Raw genomic sequence first — 13315 nt, 5'->3', positions numbered from 1 at the left:
GAGGTCTCTGCACAGTCCCATGGCTGAGCCGGCTGCACACCTGGTTTTGATGTGAAGAGACAGTAGAGCAGAACATGAGTTGTCATCCTACACATGTGTGACCAGTGGTGGCGTGGGGCTGTGGGTTGTGGAAACAGGTCCCTTGGCCCTATTTTCCTTTATTTTGAAATTTGTAATTTCTAGATCAATAATGCAGGTTGCATGGTCAATAAGAGAGAGCTCACAGAAGACGGACTCGAAAAAAACTTTGCTACCAACACTCTGGGTAAGTGTAAGCGGTTCTCTTATTTATTTTTAGCAAAATAAATGGAGAAGGATCAGAAACTGTAGAAGGATCAGAAAAGTAGTGATAAACTTTTGGAGTTCTTGGTGCGTAGCTTGATTGTATTCACTTTATCTTTAAATGCATTATTTTTTCTTCATAAAACACTCTTGTCTTATTTTTTATAATATGTGTTAGTGCCAGAAATACTATTCTTAAAGTGGTTTTTTCCTGGGAAGCTCAAGGCTCATTATAGACATGACTTTGGTGAGGAGGGCAGGGTCACCTTAGGTGGAGAGGGCAAGTATGAAAACTGCAGCAAAGTGAACTTCCGGCCAGGGCTGAGGAAGGAGCAGCCATAAGACAAGAACATGGACCTAGAAAGGCGTTCGTTTACCTGGAACACAGGACCCCCGGGTTCCAGACCCTGCTCTGTAATAACCGGCCAACGCGTTTTGTGCCAGGTCAGTGATTCTCAAAGTGGGGTTCCTGGACCATCACCAGGGAACTCGGTGGATTTGCACATTCTTGGGCCTTACCCCGAGATCCACTGAATCCAAAACTGGGATGGAGCTGAGAAATCTGTGTTTGAATGAGCCCTCCAGACGATTCTGATGCACACTTAAGTTTGAGAACCAAGGGGCCAGGATTTTAGGCTCTTTGGATTTTTCTCCTTGAACCAAGGGGTCTGGAATACAGATCTTCCTCAACTTGGGATGGGTTAGGTCCCAGTCAACCCATCATGCGTAGGTTGATCATGTTGTAAACTGAAAATGCATTAATCCACCTAACCTACAGAACATCCTTGCTCAGCCCAGCCAACCTTAAACAGGCTGAGAACACTTGATGTTAGCCTACAGTTGGGCAAAATCATCTAACCCAAAGCCTAGTTTATAATAAAGTATTGAATTCCTCATGTTTATGAAATATTGTGCTGCAAGTGAAAAACAGAGCGGTTTCTGGCCCAGAGTGGCTGTAAATGTGCAGGCTGTTCACTCTTGTCATTGCCTGGCTGACTGGGAACTTGCCGCGCATCCTGAGAGAGCGTCTTACCGCTTATTACCAGCTCAGGAAAAGTTCAAAACCCCAAATTCAAAATACAGTTTCTAAGGAATGCATATTGCCTTCACACCATCGAAAAATCTTAATTCAAACTGTTGTAAATTGGGGACCGTCTGTAGACGATTTCAGTGCCTTGGAGAGATTTCACCTTGGAGAGGCAATGAATCTCAGATTCTCCCCGGTGACCATACCGCTTCCTCTGAGGAAGTGAGGCTTTTAATAAACCGGTTTAATTAATCCTAAGTCACAAGATGAATGGTGGGGGTTCCTGTGGCTCCTGGGGTCATTGAGGGTGACCATTAGATAGCAACCTCTTCCCACCCAAGAACTGAACAGTGTGAGGAGTAGAATAATAATGAATGAAAGCCCTAAGTCACTGTTGTTGCTGATGAGGCTGGTTGAAGGGTGTGGCTCAGGTGAGAGCCAGATGGCTTCCTTAATGCTGAACTCCCAGAATTAGACAGCCTTGCTGGCTTTGTTGTGGCTGGATAATCCCAGACAGACACCACCAACCCCTCCCAGGAAGCCCAGTTTCTTGCTCCCAAATGTACTACATTTATTATCAGAATGCTCACCTCCTTGGGATGGGGGAAGGAAGGGGCCGAAGGAGGTTGCTCATTGTGCTCTCTCCAGGAGGAGGGGAACATAGGGAGTGGAGAAGGACCCTTCTGCCCACTCTGAAGCTCTGAGCTTGCATTTCTTTCTTTTTAAACAAATCTCTGGGAGCTTGCTATGAAACGCTGCAGGTTTAGGACAAAATGTTCCCATCTTCTGCTTTGTTCCAAATGCTGTATCCTTGCCCAAAGTACCAGAAGTACACGAATGTGGGGTCATGCCAGGGTTTGCCTTCTGACTCTCCTGGATGGTAGGGACTCCTGGGGTCCTAGCAGCTGGCCTCCTAGGTCGGCTGCACCCCCAGGATCAGCTTTGTGATTTGTAGGGCCCAGTGGCAAACAAAAGTGGGGGCTCCTCTGTTCAAAAAGTACAAGGGTTTGCCCAAGACGAAGCCAGCTCTGCTGCTTCCCACCCACCCGTCCAGCACCCCGCTCCATTCCACTGGGTGTGTGCTGCATGCTAGGCCCGGGTGGGGGCGGGGGATGTGTACACGTCGTTGAACCCGCAGCACCGCCCTGTAGTGGAGGTATTCCTGCCTGTACAGTTACAGATGGAAAAGCTAGGACTGAGGGAGCTTGTGTAACTTGCCCAAGGTCAAGTGGAGGAGCCAGAATTTGAAGCCAGGTCCGTCTGCCTCCAGAGCCTATGTTCATAACCAGGACCAGTTCTGCCAGCCTCTCCCCCAGAATCTCCTTCCTCAGATCTGAAACTGCTTTAATGTGAAATAAGGGCTAAGGGAGTCTGGGAGTGGGGAGACCTGCCATGCTGGGGAAGCATGGTGTAGGGCTGGGGCACTGCTTAGAGGACCCCCTGGGAATCTGCATTGATTGAGAATGTGGGTAGATCTGATGGACTCCAAGACTGCCTTTTTTTTTTTTTTCCCTGAGCTGCATGGGTTGTGGGATCTTAGGTCCCCAGCCAGGGATTGAACTCAGGTCACAGTAGTGAAAGTGCTGAGTCTTAACCACTGGACTGCCAGGGAACTTCCTTTATTTTTTGCCTTTTTCATTACACAGCTGGTTATGCTGTACTTTTGTATGGATCGGGTCTGTTACCAAGGACCTTGATATCTCTTCATTTTCATTTCCTACTTGTGCTAGAAACATTGATCTTTCCAACTTCTCTGAGAAGCCTGATAATTTTCATGCTTAATATTTATTCATCCTCTCCAGAGGGGAAGATGGAGTCCAATATACACAGAGGCAGTTCAGTGACGGGAGGGCAGGTAGACGGCTCTCTGCTTCACAGATGAGGAGATACAAGGAGGTTCAAATATTATTATTCTTGAGCAGGTCCCGAGCCCAATGGACAGCTCAGACCTATGTCTGAGTCCTAGGAAATTGCTGGCTGCCTTTCTAATACGAAACATGTTTTCTCAGCCCGATTATGCAACACGGGTTACGTTGTTTTCTGTTTTCTAAGATTCAGTTGGGCCGATAGAAATACCTCCAGTCCTCAGGCAGACGTCAGTAGATTCCTGATAACCCTGAGGACAAGACAATACTAGCATCTGCAGAATTTATCACCAGGTTCTAAGGGTTTGGAAACCCTTAGGTTTGGTGGAGGATCACTGAGATGCTGTCAGAACCTGTGACTGTGTGTGGCTCTGCGTGACAATATCATAGTACATGAATTAGATACAGTTTGGAAATCACTCTCCTTCTCCTTTTGTGGGTGTGGGTGGGGCCTGGAGAGGTTTTTCATCATTCACTCTCCCGGGGAACAAAAAGGAACTGCCTGGGGCAGCTTTGTGGGGAGATGAAGCGTGGAGGTGAAGTGATCTCATGAGACAGATTCTGTTGGGTTGCTGTTCTTGCTCCTGGGTTTTGGGTCTTCTCCAAGCATATACATTTTGCCTGTTAGCATTCAGCGGCATTAAGAGTCTGCGAGGAGGGAAGACAGATGTGGGGAGGGGGTGGTGGCGCTTGGCTGAGTGCTGTGCTGGCAGCCGGCCACAGCCCGAGCTCGAGCCGATTAAAACTCTCACCCACATCTCTGCCCCTCTCACCCACGGGGCGCAAGATGAGGATGCTGTCCACGTCCTCCAGAACTGCTGTGTCACCAATTAATTGGCTGTAATAAACAGGCAGGGTGCCTCAGCCCTTTAGTAGAAGGTGGGGAAGTTCAGTTGAGGTCATTTTGAAAGGCCATACATACATCGTGTGTGCGAGCATATGCGTGCTAAGTTGCTTCCAGTCATGTCTGACTCTGCGACTCTATGGACTGTAGCCTGCTAGACTCCTCTGTCCATGGGATTCTCCAGGCAAGAATGCTGGAGTGGGTTGCCGCCCTCCTCCAGGGGATCTTCGTGACCCAGGGATCGAGCCTGAGTCTCCTGTGGCTCCTGCATTACAGGCAGATTCTTTACCACTGAGCCACCAGGGAAGCCCATACATACATCAGTGTGCAGTAAACGTTCACATTCTCTTCACTTCACATTCTGTTATCTGGAGCTTTCTACTGCTGGCATAGATCCACGGAACTGCTACTGAAAGCAGGGACCCAGGGTCCAGAAACACCTTAATATGTTTTTGTTGTTTAGTCACTAAGTCACATCTGACTCTTTGCGACCCCATGGACTGTAGCCTGCCAGGCTCCTCTGTCCATGGGATTTCCCAGGCAAGAATCCTGGAGTGGGTTGCCATTTCCTTCTCCAGAGGATCTTCCTCACCCTCCCTGACCCTTCCCCATCTTCCAGGAATTGAACCTTCATCTCTTGCATTGACAGGCAGGTTCTTTACTGCTGAGCCACCAGGGAAGCCCCACCTTAATAGTGATGATACTAATGGTAATAATGTACACACTGGACACTTTCCACATGCCAGGGCTGTACTGTTTTTCTTGAATTATCTCATTCAGTCCTCCTGACAACTCTACAGATTTCACAGACAAGGAAACTGGGCCAGAAATAGTTTGAAACCAGAGTCTGTGACTCACCTTCCTAAATAAAATTATAGTTGGTACATTTTTGCTATAGGGTTGTATCTGTCAGCTCTTGCTACGTAACAACCATCTCCCAGATATCTGAGGAACACAATAATAAGCATGTATTTCTTGCTAACTCTTATGCAGGTCTGTTGGGTGGACTAACCTCAGCTGGGCTCAGCAGGGTATCTGAGCAAATAGGGTCTACATTATGTTCCAAATCTTTGCATCCTCCTTGGACCATTAGGCTGGCCAGAGTATGTTCCAGCAGCAAGAGCAGAAGCCCAAGTGTGCAAGCACCTTGCAAGCAGATCTGCTAACATCTAACCACTAAAACAAGTCATTTCACAGAGCCCTGAATCAAGAGTCAGGGAAACATACTCCTCCCAGGAAGGTGGAGAAGAGGGAGTGAATATGGTCAAACAATAATCTGCAACAAGGGTCTGTTTTATTATATTCTAATTCTTTGGAAATGAGTCCTCTGAGTTAAGGATGTGGTTAACTATTAGCCTGAAATGTTTAATGAGCAAAATATTTTGTCCGTTCAGTAAACATTTATAGAGCACACACTAAGCTGTGATCAGTGCTAAGGATTCAGAAATTATAGGGACTCCTGGTGCAATGGGCGAATCAGACACACAAACAATTTCAGTGACTATACAGTAAGTTCTCTTTTCATCCATGAAGGGATCTGGGGTCCAGACCCCAGGAAAGCAGAGAACAGTACTTCTGAGGGATGTGGCCTCAGACACTGAATGTGTTTGGCACCAGGCATTCTCACTTGTCAATAATCCTTGGTTCCTGAAACCTTCCAGCTCCCAAACTGTCAAGATTCCCAGAGAGACACAGTACCTGGGAATAGTAAGCAGTACAGCAATGTCAGGTAATATTTCTGTAACACCCAAATCCCTGAATCTGGAATTGCAGTCCTTTGTTATTGTACTTCCCCTATCCGCCCAGACATATTTCCATTATTTCCCAACATGGATCCTCTGCCAGTGCATTATTATTTTTAAAAATATTTACTTATTTGACTGTGCTTGGTCTTAGTTGCTGCCATGTGGGATCTAGTTCCCTGACCAGGGATTGAACTCGGGCCCCATGCTTTGGGCACTCAAAGTCTTAGCCACTGGACCCCCTGGGAAGCCCCCAGTCAGCCCATGACCTCCATGCTTTTATCTCTGAGGCTTCTCTGCCTGGAATGTCCCCTTCCTGGCTCACTTTCACTTCTCTGCGACTCGGTTGAGAGCACCCCTAGCCTGGAGCTTGGCCAGGGCCCCTGCTCTTGGCTCCCAGAGCACCCTCTGTGACTCTGTCTTAGCACCATAGAAGTCACCCATCAATAGGTGGTTTCTAGTAAAGGGCATGAGTCACTGAGGGCAGGCACTGCCTGGCCCTTACGAGGAGCTCAGCCTGTGATCCAGCTCCTCCTGTGACGTGTGCAAACTGCCTCAACCTCCCCAAGCCTCACATCCCCATTCTGTAAAATGGGATCATGATACCTTTACAGGCTAGAGGCAAGGGTTAAAGAAGGAGTTGGAAGCTATGTTCCCAGGAGAAATCAGATGTTCACACAAAAACATGAGCATGAATGTTTATAGCTACCTTATTTTCATTCCTCATCACCCTAAACTGAAGACAACCCAGCTGTCCTTCAACTGGCGAATAAACTGTGGTACTTCCACAGCATGGGATGCTGTGCCACAAGTAAAAGGAACAAAACAAGGACATTTACAGCAATGTGGATAAATCTTCAGTGCATTGGTGAAAATCAAGCTAGACTCAAAAGGACGCATCATACGATTCTATTTACATGACGTTCTGGGGACTGGGAACAGATCAGTGGTCGCTGGGGGCTAGGGATGCAAGGAGGGTGTGACCACAAAGGGTCCAGGTGGCTGTGAGGGAATATTTGGGGTGATGGATGGTTCTGAATCACTCTACAATGTAATACATAGTTAGTTACCCAACCTTCTGCATTGGCAAAGGCGCAGAGAGCTATACACACTCACACACACACACGAGTTTTACTGTATGTACAGATATATAAGATAAAGCAAAAAGAAAGGACAGCATCTTAGCTCTGGGCACAGTGAGTCTGTTTCTTGGTAAGAAGCAGATCCTTCATTGCGATGGATTTGAGGTGCCCTCCTTGGTAATCCATGCGCTCCTAGAAAGGGCAGTTTTCTCTCTAGCTTAGAGCACAGGTCACCTGGCTCAGGCCTGGGGACAGCGGGTGCTCAGCACTGTCAGCTGGCGAGGAGGACACGCAGTGGCCCCTGCCATGCAGTGCAGCGCTGCGCAGAGGTCGGGGTCAGAGTCCCAGAAGTCAGAGGTCATTCACCCGTCGGCTTTGGTTTTCTGCTGCTATCGAGGCTGTTTGGGATGAGGCAGAAAAACCTTCTAGAGTTGAGCCCCCGGGCCATGGTGTGCCTGGACACTGCCCCCCGCGCACCTGCCCTGCCTGCCTCTCCAGGGTGGTATCTGAGCTGCTGCAGTGCTCAGGCTGGAGTGATCTTTCTCAGGACCCCGTGGGCACCACTCTCGTACTCTCCCAGCCAAGGAGCACTGGCCCCAATCCAGGGAGCCAGCAAGGTGCCCGGCCCCATCCTGTCCTGGGGGCTCAGAACCTTGTCTGATGATCTGGTTGGGGTTCCATGGTGTTTTTCAAGGAGTGCTACCCACAGCCATTCAAGCAAGTGCTCATTTGAGGAATCTTAAAAACAAAATCCCAATTAAGCACCTTCATGCTTTTAATGAGCCTGCGCTCTCCCTGCTGTAAAGCAGGGCCTTTCACTGGGTCCCAGGGGTAGTGGCAACAGTCTCCCTCTCAGATGTGACAGCAGGGAGCAGCTTCAGTCATCCTGCACCAGAAACACTGCTTTAGCCTCCAGCACCCTGAGGCACGGGCCTCCTGGTGGCTTCAGGGGTTAAGAATCTGCCTGCAATGCAGGAGACCTGGGTTCGATCCCTGGGTTGGGAAGATCCCCTGGAGGAGGGCATGGCAACCCACTCCAGTATTCTTGCCTGGGAAGGCCCATGGACAGAGGAGCCTGTCGGGCTATAGTCCACGGAGTCCCAAAGAGTCGGACACGACTGAGCCACTAAACAACGAGTCCTCAGGCTCAGACCTCGGATGGCCTGGGGAGGACAAGGAAGTGATGACATTTTCACCTCTGTGGGTGACCTGGAGCCCAAGACAGGTGCCAGGCACCACCACCCCCACCCCCAGATGGCTCCTTCCCATTAGAGCTCACAGAGGTCTGTCCCCACGTTTAAACAAGGCTCTCTGGCTGCTCTCGGCTTCAACCACCCTTGAGTGAACCCTCCACCCCAAGGCTCTTTGCACAGACTGTACCCCATGCCTGGTCACCCTCCTTCCCACCCCTGCCCCCTCCCACACTCTGCCTCTCCTCTCAATCTTAGCTCAGACGTCATCTTGTCGCTACTGTGGCTCTGACGCACCCCCACCCCACCCCATGTGCTCACAGCAGTCCACACACTTCTGCACAGCACTGACCTCACTGCAGGTTCATTACATGATAACGTGTTAATGCCTGATGAACACCTCGAGGCGAGGATCCCTCACAGTACTTAGTACTGGGTCTGGCATTTAAAGGGGCTTCCCCGTGGCTTAGGGGTAAATAATCTGTCTGCAGTATGGGAGACACAGGAGACACGGGTTCAATCCCTGGTCAGGAAGATCCCCTGGAGGAGGGCATGGCAACCTACTCCAGGATTCTTGCCTGGAGACTCCCATGGACAGAGGAGCCTGGTGGGCTACAGTCCATAGGGTTGCAAAGAGTTGGACACGACTGAAGCGACTTAGCACACATGCAGCCACTGGTATTTAAAACGTGGAACTGGAAGTGGCAGGGAGAGGGGGAAGTTGAGGTTGGGGGCACGGGGAAAAGATCTGACTCCCCCTCATGCTGTCTGACCCCAAACCAAGAGTAAATGCCCCACGGGAAATTGATGACTCGAATTATCTTCCTTATTACTGAGAGCAGGACTCAGCTTGGTCCTGCTTCCTCATTTTCTCTGGGACTCTGTGCTGCCAGCTTTCCCCGTAATATGATCTTTGAAATGGTCTTTATATAATTTGTAAAGTGAGTGTGTGAGGCCCCGGGGCTCACTGTGGGATGTTTGTGTTACTGTACCCGTGGGACAAGTACCAAATGGTATTCACCATGCAGCTGTCTGCTCCTTTAAAATGCACACCAGTAACTTCCCAGGGGTAGAAGGACAATTATTTTCCCCAGCAGATAGTACAACTGGTAAAGCATGGACCCAAATATACCCACCTAGTAACCAAAATGACTTTAATTCAAGCTGGTTTTAAAGGTTTCTTTTAATAGAATCTCCAATCAGTTCTCTGTGCTAAGTGTGAACGCTGCAGTATATTTTTCTCATCAAACAACTATTTTAATGCTATTGAAATATATCATACCCATGCTATGGTATGGTTTCAGGGGCCCCATAAATTTAATATTTGGATGGAACTGTGGTTTCTGGAACGCTTTAAGAGGACTACGCATCTGTCCTCCAGCATCGCCCGGCTTGACACAGTTTAGCATCCCTTGCTAATTAGCTTATAGAGAGAGATTTGCTTCAAGTCATGTACCCATGTCATAAAGGTCCTTGTTGCTGTATTTAGAAGACTGTGTCCAACATAAATCCACTCCCAAATCTCCTTCTCGTAATGAACTTCCATCGACATAATGAGTTCCTTGGAAGGAAGGCATTGTGTAAATTTAAAATACTAATGAGTCATAATGATAATGAATTACTTTCCTTATTACTGGGAGCAGCCTCAGCTTGGGCACATTATCGCATGGCTGAAGGTGTCTTCCCTACACCCAGGCCTGCCTCCCCCAGGAGCCCAGACTCTAAAATAGCTTCTCCTTTTTATTTATTTATTTTTTTCTTTCCACATCAAAGCTCAGAATCCCCCAAATGTCCCTGGTCTTAGCTAGTCAGTCTCGGAGGAACAGAAGTTACAGAACTGGTTCCTGATAGCACTGAAATGGCCAAAGACACCCACAGCCATTTCCAGCAGAGCCTGCCTGTGCCTTCCCAGGGATATTCCCATGAGCTGATGTCACAGGCAAATGGGTGGGTTTTCTAGCTAAGACAAGCCCAGTGTCTCAGCGATTGTCTGGTTACCAGGAGCAGGAACCCACACAAGCTGACTAAACAGAATTGATCTCCTGGAGGGGGACGCAAGGATGGCCTTCATAGAACTCAGTGGTGGAGGCACAGCTGGGCTTTGGAGGGGCGTCAGGGACAGGACAGGAGAGCATGAGGACCGGGCGAACTTTCCGTTCTCTGGGACCGCTGTCCACAGACTCCGTCCCAGCCCTCCCTGTATCTGCTTGTCCATACCCAAGGGCCAAATATGGGGGCCGCTGAGTCAAGGGTCTTGTGTACACATGCTTGGAGGGAGAGTTCGACTGGCACAGCTCAGGTCAGGAAGAAGAGAAAGTGCTGATCGCTCAGTTGTGTCCGACTCTTGGGACCTCATGGACTGTAGCCCACTAGGCTCCTCTGTTCATGGGATTCTCCAGGCAAGGATACTGGGGTGGGGTGCCATTTCCTTCTCCAGGGGATCTTCCCGACCCAGGGATTGAACCCGGGTCTCCTGCTAAGGTCGGGGTCACCTCTAACTCAGTCTGCTCTGTCCATGTGGTCGAGGCCACATGGCTCAACGACAGTGCCAGGCCCAGGGTCACGACTCGGTGTGTGTTGTGATAAACAGGATACGGGGGTCACCCCTCAAGGTGGGGGGGCACATTTCCGGAAGAAGTCCACCATGCCAGGTGGAGGAGTTTTCTGCTTAATCTGATTGGGAGCCTGGAGCGTTGTAGGGCTTTGGGGCCTGTGTTCACAGCGGGCTGGTGGTAGGATCTGTGAGCTGGGCGAGGAGCTCCTGGCGCCAAGTTCATCCCTGGGGAACAGTGACTTGCAGACAAGGGAATCGTTCCTACTCCCTTGGCATTTCAGTAGGCTGGGACTCTGTGGTTTAATGATTCAAGGAAAGAGATTAAAAAGAAAAAAAGATTTGCCATCTGTTTTCCACTCTGCATGGACTTGCTGGGAACTTGGAAAAGTCACAGAACCTCTTTGGGATTGTCTTAATTCCAATTCTTTTCATTAAAAAAATATATAAATATATACATGAAGTGAAAGTGTTAGTCACTCAGTCGTGTTCAACTCTTTGTGACCCCATGGACTGTAGCCGCCAGGCTCTTCTGTTCATGGGATTCTCCAGGCAACAGTACTGGAGTGGGTAGCCATTCCCTTCTCCAGGGGATCTTCCCCACCCAGGGACTGAACCTGGCTCTCCTGCATTGCAGGCAGATTCTTTACCATCTGAGTCACCAGGGGACCCCAAATATATACATACATATTACTTATACATTTTTATGTTATTAATTGAGCAGTTTTTTTAAAAAGTTCTAATTGGCTTTAATCAGAGATTGATAATTTTGGGGAGCATCCATTAAGCAGTAGATGGGGCCTGAAAAAGCTGTACAAGGCTAGAAATTTTATAGGCAGGAGGGAATAGGAACAAGGAAGTTATACGGGGCATTTCGCAGATTTTTCTTGTGTTTCTCTTTGCTGGCCTGAAAAGATGTGGAAGGTACATAGGAGGGGCCTCAGAAGGGAGGCTAGGAGGCTGGAGGATTCTAAATTGCTTATGGCTGGAAAGAGAGGCTTCATCTCCTTCTGAGAGGGGAGAAACGCTTGCTGCGTGTGAAGAGTGACACGTGTGTTTTGAAATCATAAAGCTGGAGACCCAGGAGGCAAAAAAACGTGCATGATGGCTCAGATCTGCTTAGGGGTGTAGCTGGGCCCCAGGAAGTAGGGTGGGGAACTTGGAATGAAGGAGATTTTTTTGTTTAATTGGAGTGTAGTCGCTTTACAGTGTTGTTAGTTTCTGCTGTACAACACCATGGATCAGCCATAGGTGCACACATATCCCCACCCTCTTGAATCTCCTCCCCTCCCCCAACCATCCTCCCCTTCTAGGTCCTCACTCAGCACTGAGATGAGCACTCTGCGATGACCTGCAAGGAGATCTGTTGTGTTTTTTTTTAAGATAGAAGAGGCCCCGGAAGGCCTGTTGTTAAAAACTGTAGTTTCTCCAGGAGTTTTTAGAAAGCACCTACTACCTGGCTGTGCCCTACAGTTGAGGATGAGTGGCCCAGCTAATCTTCCTACAGGGTAACTCTGAATGTGAAAGTGTCAGTCCTTCAGTCGTGTCCAACTCTTTTGTGACCCCATGGACTGTAGCCTGCCAGGCTCCTCTGTCCATGAAATGCTCCAAGCAAGAATACTTGAATGGGTTGCCATTTCCTTTCTCCAGGGGATCTTCCTGACCCAGGGATTGAACCCGCGTCTCCCGCATTGCAGGCAGATTCTTTACCATTCCCTGGTGGCTCAGGGAAACCCCACAGGGTAACTCTACTAGCATCTAAATGGATACAGCATATTCTCGCAGAGGATGAAGCAGAAAACAAAACACATCACTGTTTCCTGGGCTTTGGGGAGAGACGCAAAGGGGCCCCCCAGCTCTCATCTATCCTGGAGGTGTGCTGGGTCAGCGGGGTGAGCAAGTCTGATCCTGGAGGGAAGCAGTGGAGTCTCTCAGGGAGAGGGTGAAGCCTTCCGCGTGGAACCTGCTTCCAGCTTTCCTTTCCTTTCCGCCAAGGAGTCATTTATGACTATCCGTCATGGCAGGGCTGATAGCTTTTGGCAGAAGTCCTTTCTACTTCTCACAAATTAAATCAGAGAGAGAGTCACCAGCAGTGAATGCAAAGGAAGGGTTTAAGGCCACCGCATGGAGGCGAACAGCTGTCGGAGGCCCAGCATTCACCAGACATTAAAAATCATGAATATTAAAAACAAACAAGCACAAATATTAACAAGGCTGGCCCCTCCAGCAACGATTTGGGGTATGGAGAACTGAGAATGCTGTGTGAGGTGACAGGCACAACTGAGAATCGCTAATACTAATAGTAATAATGATAAAGAAAATGGCAACAACCAGTGCCCACAGAGAGCATTCCAGTTCTCAGGCACAAACCCTCTGATGTCAGGAGGTGGGCTCGCCAGCTGTCGTCTCCTTTTTGCAAGAAACCCGGGCTGTACTGGTCCGGCAACCTGCCCCTGGTCGCACCGCTGGCAGGTGCCAACCAGGACTCAAATCCAGACTGCTGGCTCCCCCAGTGCCCTCCCCACAGTGCCAGGCTGCTCCTGTGAGCTTGGGTGCAGGGTGGGACACGTGCTGGGCTCCAGGTGGGGAGAGCTGGTCAGGCAGGAATTGAGGAGTGACTCAGGAAAGAGTCCGGGGCTTTCATTTAAACCTGCTCCCCCTCCCCGCACCACCCTGTAACAAAAGGTAATATATGTTCATTGTTTGGGGAAAAAAAATACAGATAAACATAA

The 13315-nt window shown here is 49.1% G+C and overlaps 1 protein-coding gene across 2 annotated transcripts in view; it reads left to right on the top strand.

The window, feature by feature from the left end:
* Nucleotides 1–13315, top strand: part of DHRS12 (dehydrogenase/reductase 12) — a 40367-nt gene that overhangs the window by 18777 nt on the left and 8275 nt on the right. For both annotated transcript variants that reach the window (XM_070380353.1, XM_070380352.1), the window contains exon 5: nucleotides 184–265. In XM_070380353.1, the coding sequence (XP_070236454.1) occupies nucleotides 184–265 (82 nt within the window). The remainder of the gene's footprint in view (nucleotides 1–183; nucleotides 266–13315) is intronic.

Source organism: Bos mutus, chromosome 12 (assembly GCF_027580195.1).
Source record: "Bos mutus isolate GX-2022 chromosome 12, NWIPB_WYAK_1.1, whole genome shotgun sequence".
Classification (NCBI taxonomy): domain Eukaryota; kingdom Metazoa; phylum Chordata; class Mammalia; order Artiodactyla; family Bovidae; genus Bos; species Bos mutus.
This window is presented reverse-complemented; position numbering and strand designations above follow the sequence as displayed.